The sequence below is a fragment of the Vipera berus genome (assembly GCF_964194415.1).
Source record: "Vipera berus genome assembly, chromosome: W".
Taxonomy (NCBI): Eukaryota; Metazoa; Chordata; class Lepidosauria; order Squamata; family Viperidae; genus Vipera; species Vipera berus.
The window spans coordinates 30,052,923-30,079,067 of NC_138210.1; the positions used below are offsets into that span (position 1 = coordinate 30,052,923).

The 26,145-nt window shown below is 41.5% G+C and overlaps 1 protein-coding gene across 1 annotated transcript in view; it reads left to right on the plus strand.

Moving 5' to 3' along the window:
- Window positions 1-1,642: 1,642 nt before the first annotated feature.
- LOC308676252 (importin subunit beta-1-like) overlaps window positions 1,643-26,145 on the plus strand; it is a gene marked incomplete at its 3' end in the record, with an annotated part of 67,075 nt that continues 42,572 nt past the window's right edge. Inside the window, exons 1-9 of the mRNA XM_081342066.1 lie at window positions 1,643-1,719; window positions 2,074-2,135; window positions 3,477-3,535; window positions 13,437-13,619; window positions 13,958-14,158; window positions 14,927-15,079; window positions 22,159-22,218; window positions 23,207-23,296; window positions 23,401-23,511. Coding sequence (XP_081198192.1) covers window positions 2,096-2,135; window positions 3,477-3,535; window positions 13,437-13,619; window positions 13,958-14,158; window positions 14,927-15,079; window positions 22,159-22,218; window positions 23,207-23,296; window positions 23,401-23,511 — 897 coding nt within the window. The 5' untranslated portion in view covers window positions 1,643-1,719; window positions 2,074-2,095. The remainder of the gene's footprint in view (window positions 1,720-2,073; window positions 2,136-3,476; window positions 3,536-13,436; window positions 13,620-13,957; window positions 14,159-14,926; window positions 15,080-22,158; window positions 22,219-23,206; window positions 23,297-23,400; window positions 23,512-26,145) is intronic.

The window sequence follows — 26,145 nt, forward strand, 5'->3', positions numbered from 1 at the left end:
GTACTTATGTCTTTCTGACAAACTAAATTCAATGGGCTTTATTAAGTCCGAAACAGATGAATGCGTGTTTACTAAAAGATCCGGTAATAGGTATGAGATAATTCTTGTTTATGTCGATGATATTGTTTATATTGGTCCAAATAAGCAGATGAGTGAGGTTTTTGCTAAAGCTTTACAAAAGTTTTTCACATTGAAGTCTTTAGGATGTATTAACACTTATTTAGGTGTTCAAATTGCCAAAACTCAGAAGGGGTTTAGTCTCACACAAGAAGAGAAGATTGAACAACTGTTACATCACTGTAACATGGAGGACGCTAAGCCTGTGAGTATACCCATGCAAACTGATTTTCACATTTTGGCACATGAACCAAGTCCTGAGTTCGAAGATCAAACACTATATCGCTCAGTCATTGGGTTGCTGCTGTATATTAGTAGTTGGACTAGACCCGACATTGCACTTAGTGTTAATCTTTTATCACGACATGTAGGCAAGGCAAAACAGTTTCATTGGACATGTGTTAAAAAGTTATTGAGGTATCTAAAACACACCAAACACATGAAGTTGTTGGAACCCACACATACTGACTATGCAGAGTTATGTTGTTATGCAGATTCCGATTGGGCGAGTGATAAGAAGTCACGGAAAAGTACATCAGGTTACATGATGTTCTTAAATGGTTGTCCTGTTTACTGGCATGTGCGTAAACAGAATTTTGTTTCTTGTTCCTCTACAGAAGCTGAGTATGCTTGTGTGTCTGATGCATGCAATTCTTTAACCTGGTTTGATGCTTTAGTCACAGATATCTGGACACATCCGATTCGACCGATCACTGTGATGGAAGATAATGAATCTGTGGTTTATTTTTCTGAAACACGTTTTACAGGTTCAAGGTCCAGACACATTGACATCCGATATCAAAACATAAGGCAACTGGTTAAACAAGGTTTTGTGACATTACAGTATGTGCCTACACGTGATCAAATTGCTGATATGCCGAACAAACCACTTCCTACAGCCCAGCATGAGTATCTGCGTGAGAAGATGTGCCTTACTTGAGTCTTCACTTTGCTGACGAAAGAAGGGGAATGTCACTGCACGTTTTTTTTGTTCGTCAGAAAGTTCATTTCTAACTGTACATTTTCCCCTGCTCTCTACACCTGTTGTGATAACTTATCTGGTAACCATAGTGAATCCCATATGACTAGCTATGTTATGGTTTCAGTCTGTTTAGTGCGCATGTTTAGAAGAAGTTCCCACAGTTAATTTCTTTATTGTTTTATTCACTTTGCTGTTACTGTCTGTTACGTTAGGATGTAGTTAGCTAGCTCTTTTATAACATATATTTAGTTTATATATTTAACACCCCATGCAAACTATGTATGCTCAAAACTAACTCCTATTACCTTGATTGATCTTTTCCCTAGTACTGGTATAAGGGCATATGATTGCTGTCTTAATTAAGTGCACATCTTATTTAAATACAAAGTTTTTGAAACCATGCGGTCCTTTCGACCTGTCAGCCTCATGACGTACGAGCCGCAGCGGCCAACCAGCGTGGAAAGGAGGGGACAGCGGGCGTTGGCCGGTTGAAAAGGAGCGGTGGAGGTATTTCGTGCGCCTTGGCAGGAAGTGGAGTGCGTGAGCACGGTGCATACGCATGAATGCTACGTGCTTGAAGGCGGACTAAGGCCTGTCCAGTTAATCCGCCAGAAAATACGGTAGTGAATTAGCGTCCCCTCAGGGCAGTTGTGCGGGAGGCACGCTGTTCTGTATTTTATTTCCCTCCTCCCGTCTGAGTCGCACTCCCTGAATCGTTTAGTTATCGCTCGTTTAGTGGGCGCGCGTCCTTTCCCTACCCCTCCTCCTCTTTCCTGCCGCCACAAGGAGTTGTGTGTGAGGAGGGGGAGGGGAAGTTGTAGGGGAGACTCTAGTAGCTTCCGCCGGGGGTGGGACCTCCTCGCAGCTGAGGGGGAAGTAAAGAGCGCGCGAAGGGAGAGACCGGCCGGTTAATTGAGCGGACGGAGAGTGAGGCGGCGGTCACCGACTCCGTTCCCCTCTTTCCTCCTTCCTAGCTTCACCTCGTTGCCCGCCACCATGGAACTCATTACTATCTTGGAGAAGACAGTGTCGCCAGGTAAAGGGGAAAGAGATGCTACAGGCCTTTTCCTTACAGATGTGTTGCTAAGGGAGGAATGGTTGGGGTGAAAGCATCTCTTCCAGGTCGGGAGGAGGTTGGGGGCAGGGAAGGGCATCTAGTTATAGGGCATATGTGGCTCTGGGGAAGGCGTTTGCCGAAGCCGTTGTTCGGGAGGGAATGAAAGATCAAGGGAGAAGGTGTGGAAAGGGGCGAAGGAGGAAACAACGGTCCCTCCCCTTGAGGATTCGGGGCCTTTGGAAGAGTCAGGCCCAGTCTCTGGCCTGGGGGATAAAGGAACCACTGAATGCTTGGTTTGGGCCCCATGCTTGCTGGGAAAGGAGGGGCAAGCGTGAATTTCATCATTTGTGGGGTGGGAGAGACCAAGAATTCCCTAGCTAGGCTGGCAAGGAAGTAGCCTTCGGCGTAAAACTCTTTTTTTAACGCTTACTGTATCGGCCGGGTCAGTTGATGAATGTAATGGTGCACGTGTGTGGAAGAAGGTAGCTTTGGGCACAAGTTAATGGATTCGCTGCATGATACGAGAAGACAGGTTCTTTTTGAGGGTGGGGATAAAGTCGCTTTGCGTGGCATACGGCATACGGGATAAGGGTTGGGTGGAGATTCCGTAGCATATGACTGTGGGTCAAGTCGTCTCGTACGAGAAATTCTTCCCAGACGTGCTGGCTTACATAGGGGATGGAAACTGACGGGAGAATAAGCGATGGCCTCACGTCGTGCCAACCATAAGACCAGAGCCTCCATGAGGGTAAAGGTAAGGTGGCAATGAAATGCAGCGCACGCGTTGGGAACGTTAAGGCCCGGTATTTATGTAGGAGGTTTTTCAGGTCCGGTGTACGCCAAAATCGGGCTGAGGTTGACTGATAGGTAATTGTGGGATTTGACAATAGGGCTGGAGACATACTGGTATTTTGACAAATGTTGAGTGTATTTCTTCCCCCAAATCTTTAAAAACTAGATTATTCGTTGTGGATGGAGTGAGGTTGCGGTTATACTGTACTTGCAAAGTCCCCCAAGAAGTGTTTTTCTTCTTGACCCCCCCTCCCAATCTCTGTGTGGATCTGATTGATGGAAAATAAAGTTTGAGTAGAAGCATGTCGCGGCGGGGGAGGGGGAACTCTCCAAGGGGGTTGAAAACCTTCATATTCAGAATGGAGAGAATTGTTGGGTGTCTTGATTTAAGGAGAAAGAGCGGTTGAATAGCTGGAAAGAGGCAAGAACATTTGGGGGGTTATTGTTGGGTTGATATTGACCTTTGGGGTCCTCACTGACACACCTTGGTGTATTTTTCTCTCCCTCCCCCCCCCCCCTCTTCTGCAGACTGCACCGAGCTTGAAGCGGCTCAGAAGTTCCTGGAACAGGCAGCCATGGAGAACCTGGTAAGGGAAAACACAACAGTTGAGCTGAATTTGGGTGGGGTTTGCGAAAGTGCGATGTTTCCCCTGTGTGAAAAGACACGCATCAGACCAGGCCAAGCCGCCATAGAGGGGCTCAGCCTAACAGAAGCCTCTCTCTCTCTCTCTCCTCTCTCTCTCTCTCTAGTAGGGGGTGGGCAAGAATGAAGTAGCCAATGGTAAAGCTCTCGGGAGTCACACCATCCAATCGTGGGAGGGAAAATGAAGGAGAGGGACTTGGACTTACCGCGCTGCATGTATGGAGGGAAAGTGGAGAAGATAGATTTGATCTTCTGGGCCAGCCGGCATGTGTAGTGGGTTAAAGGCAAACGACAGGAGGTTGTTTGGAACGGGCTTTTAAACTCCTAACCAGACCTACTAGGTTTTGGCTTTTTCTGCCTCCTTCCCTAGCCTAAAGATTCTCTTGTTCTGCCTGCAAACCGTCCCCCATTTTCTGTACTTTTTCTGCTCTTCCATTTTTGTCCATTTTACCTTCTCTTGTTTTTGTGGTGGTTTACATAGATTTGAATAATTTCTATCTAGGTGTTGCATATGTGTGTGTGTGTGTGTATCTTATATGAACATTTTTTTAAACCTGGTTTGAAAACAGACATTGGTTTGCTTCGGTCTCTGAAATACAAATTATTTGTGAAATATTCCATTCATCCCTATGCTGAAAAGGATTGATTTAGAGCAATACTAGTAGCGAAATGAAAGTTCTAAGCATTTCATCTATAGCATAAATACCAGAATAACAAAGTCTAGTGCTTAACAGTGAATGAAGTCAAATCCAGTATATATGAGGGAGCCATGTAGGTAACTGTTATATTTAACTGAGTCAAGGTTACGGTACAGGTAGTCCTTGACTTATGACAATTGAGCCAAAAATTTCCATTGCTAAGCAAGACAGTTAAGTGAGTTTCCCCCCATTTTATGACCTTTTTTGCCACAGTTAAGTGAATCACTGCAGTTAAGTTAGCAACATGGTTAAGTGAATCTGGCTTCCCCATTGACTGCTTGTCAGAAGGTCACAAAAGGTGATCACATGACCTCAGGACTGCAACTGTCATAAATACATGCCAGTTGCCAAGCAACTGAATTTTGATCATGTGACCATGGGGATGCTGCAACAGTAATTAGTGTGAAAAAAGGTCATAAGTCACTGTTCAGTGCCCTTATAACTTTAAACTGTCACTAAAGAAATGGTTGTAAGTCAAGGACTACATTGTAAGGTCTTAAAGGAGAATAGCAATACAAATTGAGTGTAATTGCTTATGATGGTGACCCTTTGCTGTTGATAATTGATTAGTCAATATATGTGCACGTGTATAGAAAAATAGAATATAATAAAATATGTCATAATCTGTTAAACCATGGTGGTGCAGTGGTTAGAATGCAGTACTACAGGCTGCCAGCAGTTCGACAGTTCGATTCTCACCAGCTCAAGGTTCACTCAGCCTTCCATCCTTCTGAGGTCTGTAAAATGAGGACCTAGATTGTTGGGGGCAATATGCTGACTCTGTAAACTGCTTAGAGAGGGCTGTAAAGCACAGTGAAGCGGTATATAAGTCTTATTGCTATTGCTATTCAGGATGAACATTTGTATGGCATTTGTCAGAAGAGAGAATTGCTCAGTGGCCGGTCTTTAATCACATATTCTAGAGATAAGTTTTCAGACTATGGGATTGAGGCTTTACAGCAATCTTCAAGGAAATGTCTTAAGTTTATTTTGTTTCATTGTCAGAGTACATACATTATCAGTAATAGATGTCTTAGTATCTTCGATTTCATACAGGTACTTGGAACATTTTTTCCTTTTTTAATACTTAAATTGCAAGTTGACTTTATATTTTTAAAGGGTGTGGTGCACTTTTTCTGCACTTCAATAGTAAATCTGTGATACAGAAGAATAAAAAATGACAATTGTACATTTTGCTGAACAGCTTATTATTTGCTTTGCTAATGCAATAATCTTTGACAGCATTTTTATACAGTGTGATTGTTCCATCATTAAAAAGCTAAGTCAACATTTTGGAATACTTTCATAAGATATTATTCATACTGCAGGATTCAATCTGGGTTGGTCACTGGGACCAGTGGTTTTGTCTTCTGAGCTTTTGGACTCGTGCTGGAGCCCATCTTCAGGGAACTTCTCTCTACCAGAGTGTGTGCTTTGGGATGTTCTATGTGTGGTATTTAGAAGCCTAGAAACCACAGTTTATCGCAAGGCCACCAACACTCCACACATTCTGAATTTCAACAGCAACCATCCACTGTCACACAAAAAGAGTTGCATCAGAACACTATATGGCAGGGTGAGAACCCACTGTAGTACCCAGTAAGCCAAACAGCTGGAGAGCAGGTACCTACATGAACAATTCACGCAGGATGGGTACCCACAATCATTTGTCACAAGATGTCTGCACAACATGGTGGGGAGAGAAAGGAAAGAAACAAGGTACAAGAGCAGCCACGTGTCACAACCTGCCATACATCAAAAACATTTCGGAAGCTGTAGAACGCATCTTCCGAGATCTGCAAGTGGGCATTGTATACCACCCAGAGGGTACCATACAAATTATGCATTGTAAAGATTGGAGGTGGGAGATACTTTCAATGTAATCTACCGGATCTCATGCATGGATTGTCCCCGTAACTATGTAGGACCAACGGGGTGGAAGCTAACCACCAGATTGCAAGAACACAAGTGAGCAGTCAGACGAGGAGACCTGAACTCATTGGTAGCCTCACATTGCAGTGAACAAGGACATACATTCAGTTTTGCAGCTACTAAGATTGTTGGACGAGCAGGCACAAAAGCAGCCAGGGAAGTGATTGAAGCCCTGGGAAACAGGCCCCTAGTCAGTCAACAGGAGTGTTGATTTACCACCATCTGATCAAATACTTGGGAGGGCTTGGCCAGCCATCAACACCCAATCAACATCTAAGAAGTCACATACAACAGGCACCATATAAATACCACACATAGAACAGCCCAAAGCACACACACTGGTAGTGAGAAGTTCCCTGAAGATGGGCTCCAGCACAAGTCCAAAAGCTCAGAAGACGAAACCTCTGGTCCTGGTGACCAACCCAGATTGGATCCTGCAACTTCATCCTGGGACACATATATTCGCCTTTATTTGTTGTTATTCATACTGTTCTATGGTTGGTAGGTAGGGTTCTTTTTACAGTTAGATTATTCTGTTTTGGAGAATCTTTATCATCAATACACTTTACTGTTTTGATAATGTGTTACTAGTCAAATTTGAAGTCCATTTTACTGTGTGAAATACATCTCTCTTTGAAGATCTCACATTTTCAATGGAAGAACAGTGAGTTGACACTGAAGACTCATTCCTCAGACTCCCCCCAAATGTTCAGAAAGATGCAAAGCATCTACAGACTCCTAAGGGATTAGCATCATATTTTGAAAAAGGGATTCCATTTGTATACAATCCTCCTTTTAGAAGATGTATCCTAGTATCTCATTTTATCTTTATAGTAACTTTGAAATAGATTGGACTGGGGACAATGGATGGGCCTAGGTCAGGTAGAGAGCTTTGTGGCTGAACTGCGATTTGAAATGTGATTTCCACTGTTCAGCACCAACAGCAACTGCACAATGTATCTGCATTTTCTCAAACCTATGCCCTCTATATGTCCCAAACCAGGGGTCCCCAACCCCTGGGCCATGGACTAGTACCGGGCCATGGCATGCCAGCAGCCGGTCCGCACAAACGAGCAAAGCCCCATCTGTGAGATGCAGGCAGCACACAAAACCAGGCACCCTCCGGTCCATGGAAAAACCTCATGGCACCGGTCCCTGGTGCCCAAAATGTTGGGGACCTCTGTCCTAGACAACAGTTCTCATCTCTGGCCATCAGGGCCAATACATTCTTTCTAAGAGGCCTAAAACGTAAAAATACATTCAAATACATACGTTTTTAAATTAAGAATCAACCTTGACCAGAAAATAGAAAAAAACAATACTGGTTGATATTATAACATGTCTTGGCCTTAGAGATTCTTTGATAATTTATATGTTCTTAAAATGGACTGTGGTAATAAAGATTTCTGCTGAACAGTATTTTGTAAACTAAATGCTGAAATACTGATTATTTTATCAGTGAGTGTTCCACATATTATGCTTATTCTACTTTTCTTTACGCTGTCTCTTGCGATTAATAACCATGTATGAGGTTTGGGCTATAGAAAATAATTGGGAATAGATAAGCATCCATTTCACCCATTTCTTTGGCAGATATTAATTCCAGAATATGTTTTGACATGTTAAGGTATAATTCTCACTTTTGACCCTTGGTAGCAGAATAGTTTTGAAATCTGCAAAAAAATGTTGTAACATTTATTTACTCTCTGCATAACAGACTGGTAAATTAAGGTTTGGGGATCTTGACAAGTTGCTTACCCCTTGTGGCTTGTCACTTACCATCATAAGAAAGAGATAAACTTTATAGTTACATTCCTTGCCCCTTAATCCAGACTTACGTACATGTTCAAAGATAATATTTACAAAGTACATTATGATTGGACAGGAAAATGTATCAGGTGCAGCAATTAGAAAATTAAATCTGCTACCTCTATGCTGTAAAACTTTGAAGTGCACCCCTGATAAACTATCAAATACTTTTATATTTTTCTATACAAATTCTCTTTTCCCCATGCTTTTTATATCCATGCATTGGTCAGCTTGGGGAAAAAGAAGAGACAGAATAAGTAGTCCTGCAACTTGCATGATCTAAATGGTATCTTGCCTACTTGGCCAAGCTTTATTCTTGTGCCATTCTGACTATAGAGGAGGATAGAACGGCAAAATATAAGAATAATATTCTGGACTTTATAAGGTAGTATGAAGAAAGCGATCTGAATGATATGAAGTTCATAGCATGATCAGTGAAAGAATTGAGAGACTAGTTTATATTTTTTGTGAATGAGTCCTGGGAAAAGAGTTCTGTGTTGAGAAAAGCTGAAGAAATGGTTAAACATTCCCAGAAAGCAATATATTGAATCTGAGGAAACATCCAAGGGTAGTTTATGATATGGCAATGGAAATCCTGCTTTACAAACAAGTAAACATTTTTATTAGGCAGTCAGGAGCTTGAAAAATCCCCACAACCATCTATTTATTAAATATATCAGTCTTTCATACAGTAGTGTTTCAAATTTAATGAAACGTTTACATCTTGCTGTACTGTCTACTTCAGGGGTCTTCAAACTTGGCCCTTTTATGACTTGTGGACTTCAACTCCCAGAATTCCTCAGCCAGGCAAGCTGGCTGAGGAATTCTGGGAGCTGAAGTCCACAGGTCATAAAAGGGCCAAGTTTGAAGACCCCTGGTCTACGTCCATCAAAAGTTAATGGATATGGCTTAAGCATCTTAGTTTGTGCCTTTGTGACTGTTTAACCATGTCATTCTTTTCCACGCTTTATATTTCTTAATTGATTTTGATAATTTGCTAAATTTGGATTTTGAGTAAGTTTTATTAATACACTACATTTCCTTTTCACCCCATTACCCTTTCTGCAACCATTGGTGGTGACCTTTACTTGATGGCCAGCATAGCCCAGGAAAGAGTGTTTTTTAATCTATATAATGCTTTTAGTACTGTAGCAAATTGCTTCAGGACCAGACCTGGGCATTTTATGGCCTCCTGGCCACATCTGGCCCTTTGGCTGTCCCTGTTCAGCCCGTGTGAAGTCAATTGGAAATTAGAAATCAAATGTAAGTAAGTGTACGTCATGCACTGGATTGCTTTTATTTTGAAGGCGACTGCTATTTTTTCAATTTACATATGTGTGTGTGTGCCTATACACCTTCACAGCCCTATTGGTTTCTCATGTGCCCCCTTGGGAAAATTAATTGCCCACCCTTGTTCTGGATGCTTGTTGATATATTTGGTTAGATTTTTGAAGTCTCGTACTAGCTAAAAGTGGTGTAGTTTGTTCATTGCAATAACTGAAAGATCATTTGGTGATCATACTGAATTTATCATACTGAATTTATTTATTAGGTCATTTTTGCACATACACAACTTATTTCACATAATTTCTCAAAATAACTGCTGTAAGAACTGCTAGTAACTTCTAGTCCTTTAATTCCCCCCCCCCCACACACACACACCATTTTTTTATAGCAAAGCAAAGTTTTAAGTATCTTATTTCTTCTGTCCAGCAGTCAGATCAGTGTTATATATTCTATAGTCCTATTTTTCTGCTAGCCATAAAAGTCTATATTCAGGTTCTATCAGACTAAGGTAAAGGAGTCCCTGCAGATTTTACTTGGCTAGCTGTAGCCAAATTTAGGGGGTGGTGCTAATCTCTGTTTCAAGGCCACTGAGTTAGCACTGTCCGAAGATATTTCCACGGTCATGTGGCCAGCATGATGTCACAGAGCACTGTTACCTTCCCACTGAAGTACCTATTTATCTACTCACATTTCATGCTTTTGAACTGCTAGGTTGGCAGGAGCTGGAGAGAGGACAGGAGCTCATCCTGTCACGTGGCGCTTGGGTCTCAAACCCGGGCTGCCAGCTTTCCAGCTGACAAACCCAGCATCTTAACCGCTGAGCCATCGTGCTGCCCCATAGCAGAGTACCCACCAAATATTTAAAACTCTTCATAGAAAAACTTCATAAATGTGCTGCGGCTGGTCTATGTTAATGAGCAACAATTTGATATGAAGTCTAAAGTTGAGAGGCAAAAACACGTGCAGCTCAAATTAATTCCTGTACACTATATTAATAAACTAATGTGATTTTTGTCCCTCTTTAGTAATTTGGCTTTTTTACTCTTTTTCTTTCTCTGTTCTTGTTGCATTTATACAGTCATGGCCGAAATTGTTGGCACCCCAGAAATTTTTCCAGAAAATCAAGTATTTCTCACAGAAAAGTATTGCAGGAACACATGTTTTGCTATACACAGGTTTATTCCCTTTCTGTGTATTGGAACACAACAAAAAAAGGGAGGAAAAAAAGCAAATTGGACATAATGTCAAACAAAACTCCAAAAATGGGCCGGACAAAATTATTGGCACCCTTAACTTAATATTTGGTTGCACACCCTTTGGAAAAAATAACTGAAATCAGTCGCTTCCTATAACCATCAATAAGCTTCTTACACCTCTCACCCGGAATTTTGGACCACTCTTCCTTTGCAAACTGCTCCAGGTCTCTCTTATTGGAAGGGCGCCTTTTCCCAACAGCAATTTTAAGATCTCTCCACAGGTGTTCAATGGGATTCAGATCTGGACTCATTGCTGGCCACTTCAGAACTCTCCAGTGCTTTCTTGCCATCCATTTCTGGGTGCTTTTTGACGTATGTTTGGGGTCATTGTCCTGCTGGAAGACCCAAGATCTCGGACGCAAACCCAGCTTTCTGACACTGGGCTCTACAGTGCGACCCAAAATCCTTTGGTAATCCTCAGATTTCATGATGCCTTGCACACATTCAAGGCACCCAGTGCCAGAGGCAGCAAAACAACCCCAAAACATCATTGAACCTCCACCATATTTCACTGTAGGTACTGTGTTCTTTTCTTTGTAGGCCTCATTTTGTTTTCGGTAAACAGTAGAATGACGTGCTTTACCAGAAAGCTCTATCTTGGTCTCATCTGTCCACAAGACATTTTCCCAGAAGGATTTTGGCTTACTCGAGTACATTTTGGCAAACTGTAATCTTGCTTTTTTATGTCTCTGTGTCAGCAGTGGGATCCTCCTGGGTCTCCTGCCATAGCGTTTCATTTCATTTAAATGTCGACGGATAGTTCACTCTGACACTGATGCTCCCTGAGCCTGCAGGACAGCTTGCAATCCTTTGGAAATTGTTTAGGGCCGCTTATCCACCATCCGGACTATCCTGCATTGCAAACTTTCATCAATTTTTCTCTTCCGTCCACGACCAGGGAGATTCGCTATAGTGCAATGGGTTGCAAACTTCTTGATAATGTTGCGCACTGTGGACAAAGGCAAATCTAGATCTCTGGAGATGGACTTGTAACCTTGAGATTGGTGATATTTGTCCACAGTTTTGGTTCTCAAGTCCTCAGACAGTTCTCTTCTCCTCGGTCTGTTGTCCATGCTTAGTGTGGCACACACAGACACACAATGCAAAGTCTAAGTGAACTTCTCTCCTTTTTATCTGCTTTCAGGTGTGATTTTTATATTGCCCACACCTGTTACTTGCCCCAGGTGAGTTTCAAGGAGCATTACATGCTTGAAACAATCTTGTTTACCCACAATTTTGAAAGGGTGCCAATAATTTTGTCCGGCTCATTTTTGGAGTTTTGTTTGACATTATGTCCAATTTGCTTTTTTTCCTCCCTTTTTTGTTGTGTTCCAATACACAGAAAGGGAATAAACCTGTGTATAGCAAAACATGTGTTCCTGCAATACTTTTCTGTGAGAAATACTTGATTTTTTTGAAAAATTTCTGGGGTGCCAACAATTTCGGCCATGACTGTATATACATCATCTGACTAGTCAGATAAAGTAAATATACTACCAATACAGGAAGGCAACATATCCAAAACCAAGGTTTCTCTGATGCCTCCTAATTTGATATAGCTAATTAAAATCTTTATATTTCACAATGTTTGCAAACAGTGATGATCATTTGTTAACATGGAAAACAATTTGGCATTGCTGGAAAATTGGTCAAAAATTTGGAAACTGCAGTTCAATGTTTCTAAACGAAAGATCATGCATTTGGGGGAAAACGAATCCTCTGGCCGGGTACATTATTGGGGAGGGGGTTTAGTGTTAGACAGAACAACAGAAGAAAAGGATTTAGCTGTGCTCATAGCAGATAACTGCAAAATGAGTAAACAGTGTGTCCAGGCAGCTGTGAAGGAAACAAAATTCTAGGATGCATCACTAGCAGGATCACCAGCAGGAAAAAGGAGTCCTAATTCTGTTATATAGGGCTTTAGCCAGAGCCCATTTGGAATTCTGTGTCCAGTTCTGGAGACTTCACTTGATACCAATGAAGGAAAGAATATTTGTAGCTCAGGGTTGAAATGGGGGTGCACCAAGGACCCCTCACTTCATTTGATACTGATAAGATTGAGTGAGTGCAGAGATGGGAAAGTGGGGGACATGACTGAAACCTTTAAATATGTTAAGGATGTGAATAAGGTTTTAGAAGGCAGTATTTTCAATATTAAGCAAAACTCCAGAACATGGTGGCATAACCTCAAACTGACAGGAGGGAAGTTCAAAAGTAGTGTTAGAGTATTACTTCACAGAAAGAGCAGTGGAAGCTTGGAACCAAGTAGTGGGTCAGTCATCAGTAACTAAGTTTAAACATGCTTGGGATAAACACATGTCCATCATCTGACAATTTTTTTAACAAAAGAATTACAGTAATTAAAAAGAAAAAACTCAGGGCAGACTCGGTGGACCACTCTTTTTCTGCCATCAGTTTTCTATGTTTCAAAATACAATTGATGCATATTACACACACATAAATACCTTTGAGAATTGAATTTAAAGGTCATGTTGGCTGTGTTTGTGGTTGCTATCCATCACTTAAACAGTTGTTTGTACCTCCTATAGTTCCATGTTAACTTTGACGTTTGAATCTTTGAAAACAAGTACAGAATACCTTCCATTCAATTTAAAATGAGATGTAATTCTATAGAAATGAAATATATGAAGAAGACAGAGAGTACTATAATAGAGACCTGAAAGTAGTATTTAAAGATAAGGAATTTAGTGTTGCCTGGTGGTATGTGTGGATGAGGTATGTGTTGCCTGGATCAGAACTGAAAAATGTTTTGAGCTAGATTGTAAAAGATGTATATTTCTGCATTGACCGAAAAGAGAAAGATTTAATGAGTTTTGGTTACTGAAATTTCTTTCTTTACCAGCCTACTTTCCTTGTGGAACTGTCCAGAGTGCTGGCAAACCCAGGAAACAGCCAAGTTGCAAGAGTTGCAGCTGGTTTGCAGATCAAAAACTCTCTGACATCTAAAGATCCTGATGTAAAGACCCAACACCAACAGAGGTGGCTTGCAATTGATGCCAATGCTCGCAGAGAAGTCAAAAATTATGTATGTTAAAACTTAGCATTTTTAGTTCTACTTCCTAGTCCTGCTTATTTATCAGTATGGATGTTTTTCAGTAGTAAATGCATCTACTGGATATCTTTATTTGTATACTTTTTCTTCAATTTACTTTTCCTGTTTGTTCCCAAGCTGAGAAAAGTATCTCTTACAACCTCTAAAGGATGGGAGGTGTGCCTTATTTTAGGTGCGATACAGTTCAATATTATGTTTTTGTTCAACCTCAAAAATCGTACAGGAAGACACAACAGTCCATTGCTTAGTGCTAACAGTATTGCAACTTTGTGATCTTGCTTACTGATACAGTGATCTTCTTATCTTCACAGGTTTTGCAAACCTTGGGTACAGAAAACTACAGGCCCAGCTCAGCATCACAGTGTGTTGCTGGCATCGCCTGTGCAGAGATCCCCATGAATCAGTGGCCTGAACTTATTCCTCAGCTAGTAGCCAATGTTACAAATCAACACAGCACAGAGCATATGAAAGAATCAACATTGGAAGCCATTGGCTATATTTGTCAGGATATTGTAAGTGTTGCATTCAACATACTGTTCAAATGATACTGCTCTTTCCTCCTGTGCTTGTTATCCTCCTGCTCTCCATGGCCTAGTTTGAAACAAACACTCTACAATGGGCTCAATCCCCAGTTTTGTTAATGGAGTCAGGGAGCAGCGCACAATTGTAATGTTCCTAAACATGTTTAAATTTTTCCCACAAGATTGTAGCTGATTACAAATTGAGTATTGGAGGCTTGATCTGTCAAGCCAACTGGAGTCCTAGCATTTGTTCTCCTGGAGTATAACTATGCATAAGTACTGTTGTTTGAGGGAACAAAGCAAATTAAGTCTTGCAGCTTCAGTCAGGAAGCATGTACAGAACAAGAAAAATAAGCCACCAGTTTGATGCCCAGTTTTTCTATCATTGATTCTACTCTGTGATAAATGCACATTAATTTCATCAGGAATTGCACATCTACCCTTGGAAGAGATTCAAAGATTCTGAAGTATACAGTACTTTGGTAGGTTCCATCTAGCACACCTATCTCTGTGCTGGAGGCTGGAACAGAGGACTGAATTCAAGTTAGTCCTTGAATTCATCTTTCTGTGCCCAAATAACATGCAAATCACCAGAAAGTAAAATACTCAGTGACTGACATGAGGTGTGGTGATAAACCACCTCTGTTCTACTTGGGAATGCTTGGGTTTCTCAGTTTAGACAACATAGCAGGGTTCTCTTTTGACCTGGTTGTGCATTTCATGGGAATCCAGGCATAGTTTACAGTATTTTTTTTCCAGGATCCAGAACAGCTTCAGGATAAATCCAATGAAATTTTGACTGCCATTATCCAGGGCATGAGGAAAGAAGAGCCAAGTAATAATGTGAAATTAGCGGCTACTAATGCACTCTTGAACTCTTTGGAATTTACCAAAGCAAACTTTGACAAAGAGGTAAGTGGTCACATTTGTGGTATGAGGAAATAAATGGGTTGAAAAGGAAACCAATGGAATAATAATCCATTGTCTGTGATGAGAAGCCATGTACCACATTGAGTTCAGATGGACTCCCATTTTGGTTGAGACTTGGATTTGTATGTGTTTAGAACTTGCTTTGAAAAACTTACTCCTTTTGTATTTATTCAAGTCAGAATAATAAACATGTCTTAATTTTCAGTGACTCAGCTGTGACTACATACAGGATTCTGATAGCATAAGTTATCTTGTATGCCCCTGTTTGGAGATCAGTTTAATATATAGGGAATTAAACATTAGGGTATATAGTGTCAGTAATTTGCTTCCTAGGTAATATTTTTTTCTTATACCAAGTTTGTACTTTTGAGTCTTGGAATGTGATATTGGCAGTAGATCATTTCCTGCCATGGAATATGCATAACCTATTCAATTGGCTTTGTAGCATTTTTCTGATCTATTTCAAGCTACAGCCAATTGTACTATCTTTATGAATAAAATCAATAATATTTGCATGAGTGTCCAATGATCAGTTCATGATAGTGAATCAGTATGTGGCAGGTATCCTAGAATCAATATGGGCATTGTGGGAATATCTAGAGAATAATTTGATGAGGATCCAGCTTCAGTGTTTTCTCTGAAGTGCTGATAACACACTAGATCTTATTTTTTCTCTAATTGGAAGCAATATTAATAGATTAATTAGATTAATTGCTACTTATAAAAGAGTATTCAAAGCTAAAATGAGTATAACAAACAAGACCCAAACATTTTGCATATAAAAAATAAATTTTTCCCCAGTTATGGGAGACAGTGGGTCATTCATAAAACTTCTCGAGATTTAAGTAGTACAGTCAATTTCTAATTGATTTCTAAATTTCTAAATTTCTAAATTCTATCTGCTTATCTTCAAAAAGATACCAAAATGTAAGCCCTACTATAGGTCTCATATATTGATTGTGCTAAAGTCTAATGAAACACTTGTGATCTTTGTAGAGTTTGTACAATTCACCTCTAGGCAAGGTGGGTGGCACATTAATAGCGGATACCTTCTTTGGCAATAAGGGTTTAATTTACTGTGCTGTAAAACCATTCTAAATTTACACATACTGAATGCTATTTAGCACTCCATAAGTAGCTTTTAGTCAATGTTTTAATTGATAATAACATTTTATAACAGAGTTGGAAGGGGACTTGGAGGTCTTCTAGTCCAACTTCCTGCTTAAGCAGGAGACCCTATACCATTTCAAACAAGTGGCTGTCCAATCTCTTCTTAAAAACCTCCAGTGATGGAGCACCCACAACTTCTGAAGGCAAACCGTTCCAATGGTTAATTGTTCTCATTGTCAGGAAATTTCTCCTTAGTTCTAGGTTGCTTCTCTCTTTGATTAGTTTCAATCCATTGCTTCTTGTCCTGCCTTCTGGTGATTTGGAAAATAGGTTGACCCCCTCTTCTTTGTGGCTATGCTATGATTTTGTAACCTAACCCTTAACAGTTTGGGTCTGGTTGTTTGGTTGTTTTTTGGAAACTGCTCTTATTTGAATAACAATTAGATTTGCATGCAAAATGAACTCATTTTTGTCTGCCTCAGAGCCAACTGTGCCCCAACCTCTTAGGACAAATGAAATTTCTTCCAAGCATGGAAAATGTGATTGTTCCAGGCAGAATTGGTGGGATAAGTCCTGGAACAATTGGGGAAGGGGGGTGGAATGGTGGAATATGCTGTGCTGAGGCATAGGCATTGTTACTGAAGTAAGGGTGCTGGGAAGTTGGGACAGGTAGATCAACAGTGTGGAGGAAGAGAGAAGAGAGAGCAGTGCTCATCAGCCTTACCCTACTCACCCCATAAATAAGCTCTGGAATTTCTTCAGATTTTGTTCCCTCAAAATCCAGAACAACTGAAATATTTGCTTTTGGTTTGAAACAAACCATAAGTTTGTGCACATTCCTGTTCAGTGAAATGTTCCATTTTCTGCTATAGGGAACAAAACTTGATAACTGTTAAGTTTTTTGCTCCTTTGTTTTTCATCATAGGATGAAACGACAGTTAAGCACTGTGCTTGTGTGAACAAAACAGAAGCAATGGCTTTATTTCAAGGTTGCCATCAACAGCATAATTGCAAAAATACTTCTTTGACTATTGGTTAGAGGCTTTTTTCTAATACATGTACAGTAATTGCAGTGAATACTTTTCATTTGACATTTAACAGTTCAGTAGCATAGCAACACATCTTCAATGCCTTAGGCAAACTGCTTACAGAGTTTTAAGAAACAGAGCAACAAAGTTTTGTTTTAATTGGACAGAATGTCCTCAAGAACAACATAGCAAGATAATTGACTGCTTAATGCCCATGCATAGTGCATAATTTTGCATTTGGCAAACTTGAAAAAGAAAATGAAACAGACCAAATTATATTACAAATATTACAAATACATTTCTTTAAACTTCTGTATAGAAAGTAATTTAAAGACTGAAGGAAGCTTCTCTGATATGACACTATCATGGTAATAAAGTACTAATCCAAATTACCGTATTTTCCGGCGTATAAGATGACTTTTTAACCCATGAAAATCACCTCAAAAGTTGGGGGGTCGTCTTATACGCCCAGTCGTCTTATACGCCGGAAAATCAGTGGGTGGCGTCTGGCGGGAGCCGGCAGGGCAGTCCTGCGCACGCGCGCACTCCCCGGCTGCTCCTTAGCAGCTGGGGAGTGCGCGCGTGTGCAGGACTGCCCTGCCGGCTCCCGCCCGACGCTCTTCCCTCTTGAGGCAGCATCGCTCCCCAGCTCCTAAGGAGTCCTCGGGGATGCTGCCTCAAGAGGGAAAAGCGTCGGACGGGAGCCGGCAGGGAAGTCCTGCACACGCGCGCGCACGCAGGACTTCCCTGCCGGCTCCCGTCCGACGCTCTTCCCTCTTGAGGCAGCTGCTACCTCAAGAGGGAAGAGCCGGCTCCCGTCCGACGCTCTTCCCTCTTGAGGCAGCAGCTGCCTCAAGAGGGAAGAGCGTCGGACGGGAGCCGGCAGGGAAGTCCTGCTCCCGTCCGACACTGCGCTTCCGCCGGGCGGTGCTGGCCGAGACGAGCCAGCAGGCAGCCGCCGTCAGCGCGGCGCTGAGGGGCAGCGGCAGGACGGCCCAGCGCCTGCAGGACGGCCAGCAGCCCCATGTGCAGCAGCAGCCGCCGGCTCAGCAACAGGTCCGAGCGCAGGAGCCGCACCGCCAGGCTGCCCAGGAAAAGCAGCCACACCGAGAGGCTGCACGCCCAGTCCAGCTCCATGAGGGGCAGGGCGGGAAGAGGGACCGGGAGCCCGGGCCGAGCGCGCCTCGGCCGACGGTGAGAGGGAAGCGGCACATGAAAAAGAGGCTGCGGGCGGAGCTGCCCCGCCCTGCGCCGAATGGGAGAAGTTCAAGACCTGGGGGGGAAGCAGGAGGGGCGCCGGCCGTCGCGGGGTGGCGGCTGCCCTCCGGCGCTGCCTGCCGCCCGGGAAACGCTGCGCCTCGGGGGCCGGCAGAAGCGCGGGAGCAGCGGGAGGGCCGGCGGGGCCAGTCGGGCCTTCGCCTCCTCTGCGACGGACAGGGAGGGCAGGGCATGTAAGTATTTTCCGGCGTATAAGACAAAAAACCTTGAAAAACTTCTTAAAAGTAGGGGGTCGTCTTATACGCCGGGTCGTCTTATACGCCGGAAAATACGGTAGTTTTTTGCATCTTTTGTCTTGATGACTAGAGGCATTAGGAATAGAGATAACAACCAAAAGTCTCCTGTTTGTTTTTTTAATTCTGCTTTCCTCTGATTTTTTTTCTTTCATCAAAATGGTAAAGATGCAGGGATTCTAAGTATATGTAATTTCTACATTAAGTCCTTGCTTAATGACACCTCCCTTAGTGACCATTTGAAGTTATGACAGACTTCCCAAAAGCTACTTGCGACCCAGTTCCAGAGTTCCAACTGCTGCACACCTGTGGTCACACAACCATATTTCAGGTGCATGGCAACTGGCTCACCTTTACAACCAGTTGCAGTATTCCACAGTCACATGACCACACAATTTATGGTGTTTTTTGCCAGTTTCTGGCAAAAACCATACATAGGGATACATGGAGTCACTTAACCACAATGGTCGCTTAATGATTGCCACCACAAAAGTCATAAAATCAGGACCAGTCATGTGGGTACCTCAACTTATGACCGTCATGACTTATGTCAGGTATTCTGGGCTCTGTTGTGGTCACAGGTTGAGGACTACCTGTAAACCTGACTTGGCCTTTTGGTCCTTAAGCATCTGTCTGTAGATACTCTCAATGAGCTTGGTTCTACTCACACATGTATGCACTATTAAATGGAGACCCCAATGAATGAACTGGGTGATTCCAAGAAGAGTTAATTTCAACTTTTATCTTGCTGGAGTTGCATCTCCCAACATACAGGTTTCAGAAAAAACTTTTTAGTAACTAAAATACGTTTTGTACATGTAAGGGCTAATGTTATAGATTGGGGGAAAAATAACTAAAATATGGTAAACAGAACAATGCACAGCAAATTTTTGGTGAAAAAGTACAGTTCTGAGGGGGGGAAAACTTTAGAATTTTGTGAATATTTGTATGTTTTCATCATTGACTGTTAACCAGAGCCTTATAATTTATACCAGAGCTTTATAATTTATAAAGGATTCTGAATGAACAAATAAAACTCAAGTGCAATGTGTGTTTAATTTATTTCATAAAGAAATTAATCCAATCTGAGATTTGCCTCCCTGTCTAATTTATTAGTTAAAGGGATAAATAGGGTCATATTTTGAACATTTGGGGGAGCTCTACATCGTATTTTTCTCAAAAAATATTGGCTTTTTTCATCACTGAAACTTTCAGCACACAGATCCTACTGGCACATGCCTTGCTCAGAAGAATGTCTGATGGCTTCAGTAAAAAGTCATTTAATCTGTTTAATCTGGAAAATGATGTATGTTTTCTGAAACACTGGGGCTTCAGAAACCTTCATCTTGAAATTAATTGGAATAATACTGAATTTTCCCAAAAGCCATCCAGTCAGAATTGCCCATGAGCAGCAAGTCACAAAGAAGCCCAAAACAAACCCTTGGGATCTGCAGACCTCTTAGCTTGATTAAAGCTGGTGTTGATAAATAACAATTTTTAATCAAAATTTTTATACCGCCTATCTCCCCTATAAGGTGACTCTGGGCAGATGGGTAAGAACAGAATTCATGGAAATCTAGCAAGGTGGAAGCCACTGTTTACCAAGAAGATTATTGAAGCCTATCTCAAATTTGCCAGCAAGCACTTGGGAGGGATGTTCTGTAGATAATCATAAAATGTGGAGCTTTTTATGTTTAAATGTTTATATATAAGCTAAAAAGTATGAATTCTACAGAAGAATATCACTGTCCATCAGCTAAATCTGAAGTACACATGGATGATGCAGTAAAATAGTGATCCTGAACATACAAGCAAGTCTACAAGAGAATGCATGAAGAAAAATAAAATCATTATTTTGGAATACAGGTAGTCCTTGACTTATGACCAGTCGTTCAGCAACCGTTCAAAGTTGCAACAGACCCCCAGAAAGGCACTTATGACCAGGATTCAAAGTTCTGATGTTTATGGCCGTTTGCAGCATCTTACTGTCATGTGACTGCAATTTACAATGTCTTTTGTTGGAAACCACCATTTCTGGTTTCAGGCAAAAAAACTCCCATTGTGGGCAATGGGTTTGCTTAATGACCATGGTGATTTGCTTAATGACCATGGTGATTTGCTTAATGACCAAAAATGGGTTGTCACATGATGACCCACTTAATGACTGGCATGAGATATGACCATAATTCTGGGCTCAATTACAGTGATAAGGACTACGTGTAGCTGTGTCAGAATTGCCCTAGAAATGTAGCAGAGCATAAAATGAGAAGTTTGTCCTAGCAACCTTTTAAGTGTTAATGAATTGAAGCAATTTGCTATGGAGCAATGGGTCACAGTTCCTGCACACCAGTGTGAACACCATTAACAGGAAATGTTTGGCTGCAAATGAGGGCATTACATTTTTATACTGGTACATTATTACTTTTTCATATAACTTCCAACTAGAGACAGAAGGGTTTATGAGACACTTGCAAGCCTGAGTGGTTGAGGCTGCCTTGTAAAAAGCACTTCTCCTTTGCCTCAAGTAGACCAGTTGTTTTTAACTACCAAATCCTGAGAAACTTAAGTTTATGTGCTCTCATCTGTCAAGAGAGAAGGGTTTGCTGCTAGTCAGTTTCTAAAATCATCTTGTGAATCTACCAAATGAATTAGAACCAGCATAAAATGGTTCTGATCTTGCAATGAGTCGTGTGTACTTGTTTCTTGAACTTTATGAAGATATATTTGCCACAGTATAATTGACATGGCTAGAAAAATGGCGATAGGGTAAGCAGATTGTATGAATTACAAGGAATTTCAGCTACTGTCTTCCTATTGGATTTGGGTTTTGTTTTATCATCAGTGTACTGCTAAAGGACCTAAAATATGAATTAAAATCAATTTTCAAGTTAATTAAACGTGAAATAAAATTTCTTGATGGTCTAATAAGCAATTAAAACTTGTCAGTTTATCCAAACAATTTTATATTGTGGTTATACAGACTTCTTAGTGATATCTGTAATAAACTAATTCTAAAATTATTTCAAGCTAGAACTTTAAATTGTTTCTGGTAGGCTCAAGAATTTTACACTTTCAGAAAAGGAGTGTGGTTGAGATGACTAAGTACTTATATGAAAGATGCTGCCATACTGCAGTCATGTATTCTTCAATCAAGCAACTATTGGAAGGGGATTTTTACATTGTGCTTGCTGTGTAAAATAAAGCTGTGTATTTATACGAGTCATGGAGAAGCTCTATCTGTATAGTTGTTAAGAGTCAAAAAGAACTTGATGGCACATAAAATCAAATCATTGCATGCCAGAGGATTCTAGTAGGAATATTATATATTCTGTTGACCTTTATATTTTAATTTGCAGTGTACTTTATACCTTTTGGACCTAATTCTGCATTTTTTTTTATCCAAAAATTCCAGTCTGAAAGGCACTTTATCATGCAAGTAGTCTGTGAAGCGACACAGTGTCCTGATACTAGGGTAAGCCCAAAACTGTTTTCCAACAATCTGTAAGTGGGTGTATGGAAAGTATAAGGCTGTTTCCAAAAAAAAATATGACAAAACCTTTTAACTGATTTTCCCCCAATATTTTATACTGTGCTATCAATATATGCAGTACTTCCTGGAAGCAAAAACAAAATTAGATATCTGTCACAAAAGAGATTTAAATACAACATAAGAAAAAGATGGCAGGGAATGACACACATTTCAGGTATGAAAGTGAGGAGATTCATTTTGCATCTTTAGCTTGGTTTCAATCAGAGTGACAAGATTAATTATATACATTACAAAATTACATAGAGGGCAAGGGTTTTGAGGAGGTCTTTGGTAGAATGAAAAGGATTGGCATGATCAGTGAGTGAAACAAAGATCTTGGCCATAACAGTTGCTTTTTATAGGTAATAGTGGATAGGTCTCCTGTTGCTATAATGTCAGAAATAGTATAAAGGTAAAGGTTCCCCTGCACATGTGTGCTAGTCGTTTCCAACTCTAGGGGCCGGTGCTCATCTCCGTTTCAAAGCCAAAGAGCCAGTGCTTGTCCGAGGACATCTCCGTGGTCATGTGGCTGGCATGACTAGATGCCAAAGGCGCACGGAACGCTGTTATCTTCCCACCGTAGTGGTCCCTATTTTTCTACTTGCATTTTTACATCCTTTTGAACTGCTAGGTTGGCAGAAGCTGGGACAAGTAACAGGCGCTCACTCTGTTACGCGGCACTCGGGATTCAACCCTGCCAAACTGCCGACCATCTGATCGACAAGCTCGGCGTCCTAACCCACTGAGCCACCGCGTCCCTAGAAATAGTATAGGAGGATTTTATTATCTTTTAAACTTTAGAATTAGGAACAAACTCTTAAAATATTTTGTCAAACTAATTTGAATACTAGGTTTATTTCATGTGGTAGATAAGCCATTAATGTTTTCTTATTTGCCTACTGCGCTGTTGTTCCTTTGCTCTTATATTTAGGTGCGAGTAGATGCCTTACAGAACTTGGTGAAGATTATGTCCCTGTATTATCAATACATGGAAACTTATATGGGTCCTGCACTTTTTGCTGTAAGTACTGTTGGCATTTGAGATTGGATAATTATGCTCTTTAAATTAGTTTATTGTCTTAGAGCAGAAAACACTGGTTTAACACTGCTTTTGTTTTTCTAAAGATCACAATTGAAGCCATGAAAAGTGATATTGATGAAGTGGCTCTGCAAGGTATAGAGTTCTGGTCAAGTGTCTGTGATGAAGAAATGGACCTGGCTATAGAAGCTTCAGAAGTGAGTTAAAGAGTTGTCAATACTACATTTTCTGAATCCACTAATTATGGTAGTTCAGGCTTACAGCAGTCTTTATGACACGGGTGTTAAACTCACCGTCTCATGTGACGTGTTGCGACGTATCGCACTTTTTTTGCATTGCCAGGGCTGGGGTGGGTGTGCCCTCTGCATGATGCAACCGGCCCATGGGCCGGCAGTTTGACACCCCTGCTCTGTGATGAGACATGCACCACCACACTGACTAAAGTGATGCACAAATCTATAACTCAAGGTTACTATGAGCATTTTTTGCACTGTACATTTCAAGGATTCTGGGTAGATTTTCACATATATAAGTATTGTAATAGTACCCTATTTCTGCTGCATTTAACTTTTGTTTCTCCTGATGTGCTCAACTGCTACTTTCATGTTTTTTTGACAAACATGCCTTGCAGCAGACCACATACTAGCTGCTCTCTTTCTTCCAGCATTTGCAGATCTTAAAAATTCTCGATCCATTTCCTAGATAGACTACTTTTAAAATCTGTACTCCATGTAGGGTTTAGTAAACATCATTTAAGTTTCAAGCTGGCAGAATAGCATTGCCTGCTTATAAATGTACATGCTCATATTCTCCTCAGCCACACACATTTTTTAATATTGTAGGTATTGCTTTTAGATGTGTCCATAAATACATTGAACAACTAAGGGACATGACACATTCTTGTCTTATTCCCTAAGTTTGAGCTATTCACTAGGCATTCTATATATTCTAATGTATGCTTTATTTCAATCATGTAGCTTGTTTACTGCATTTAACAACTGACTTTCAACTTCATTTTCATGCAAAATATTCATGATTCAAGCCTGTTTACTTTATCGTATATAATTCCATTCTTCAGCATATTGCTATAACTCCTAAATAAATCTGTAACATATCACTACCATTCCCAAACATATAACATGGAGGCTGAAGGAGCCTGGATGGGGCACAGTGGGCTCCAGTTCAATCCAAGCAGGACAGAGTGGCTTTGGGTATTTAGTCTGCCTCGGAACAAGGTTCTTCTATCTTTGGTACTGGATAGGGAAGCACTACCCATTTGAGGGTCCTTTTGGACTTGTGGCTCCTGCTTGAAGAGCAGGTGGCAGCTGTGGCTAGGAGGGCCTTTGCACCCATTCCTGGACCAGTGGGCTTTGCTCACAGCCACTCATGCCCTCATTACATCTCATTTGGTTACTGCAATGCACTCTACATAGGGTTGCTGTTGAAGACCATTTCAAAACTTCACCTGGTGCAAAATGTGACTGCACAGGTAGTTGAAGCTACCCGTTATATGACACAAGTAACACCCCTAGTACAGGAGCTGCACTGGTTGCTGGTGTGTTTCCGGGTGCAATTCAAGGTATTGGTTGTCACCTTTAAAGCCCTACATGGCTTGGGATCCAGTTTATTTATTTATTTATTTATTTTATTATTGGGATTTATATGCTGCCCTATCTCCCGAAGGACTCAGGGCGGCTAACAACAATAAAATACAACGATACAAAAGTTTAAAAGAATTAAATTAACAGCCCCAATAAAATAAATTAAAATTGAAGTTAAAAATTAAAAAACATGTTAAAATCCCTGTCGTCAGTCCAGGTCAGCCTGATGGAAAAGAAGTGTTTTAAGGCTGCTGTGAAAGGACCGGAGATCCGGGGCCATCCGGAGCTCAAGGGGAAGTTGGTTCCATAGGGCTGGTGCTCCCACAGAGAAGGCCCTCCCCCTGGGGGTTGCCAGCTGACATTTTCTAGCCGATGGCACCCTGAGGAGGCCCTCTCTGTGTGAGCGTACTGGGCGATGGGAGATCATTCCCGGCAGCAGACGGTCCTGCAAATATCCCGGGCCTAAGCCATGTAGGGCTTTAAAGGTAAGTACCAGCACCTTAAATCTCACCCGGAGGACAACCGGTAACCAATGCAGCTCACGCAGGAGGGGTGTAATATGGGAGTATCAGGATGCTCCCATCACTACCCGCGCGGCTGCATTCTGCACCAGCTGGAGCCTCCGGGTGGTCTTCAAGGGCAGCCCCATGTAGAGAGCATTGCAGTAATCTAAACTCAAATACTTTGGCCACCTAATGAGAAGGAAGGACTCACTGGAGAAGAGCCTAATGCTGGGAAAGATTGAGGGCAAGAGAAGAAGGGGACGACAGAGAATGAGGTGGCTGGATGGAGTCACTGAAGCAGTAGGCGTGAGCTTAAATGGACTCCAGAAGATGGTAGAGGACAGGAAAGCCTGGAGGAACGTTGTCCATAGGGTCGCGATGGGTCGGACACGACTTTGCAACTAACAACAACGATACGGGAGGTAACGAGTGCGTGAGTGACCGTACGTAGGGCATCTCGGTCCAGATAGGGGCGCAACTGGCGCACCAGGCGAACCTGGGCAAATGCCCCCCTGGCCATGACTCCAATATGATCTTCAAAACTCTAAGTGAAAGTGCGTCACAATTGAAAGTAAAAGATGGCGGCTAAACCTCCCCCTAAAACTCTTCGGAGTGCTGGAACTTCCCCGGTGCAACAATCATCATTGCAGGCATTGCATCCTCCTGATGTAGTGACATCGAAGGACTTACAAGATGCTCTTGAAAAACATACACAGGTAATCTTGGA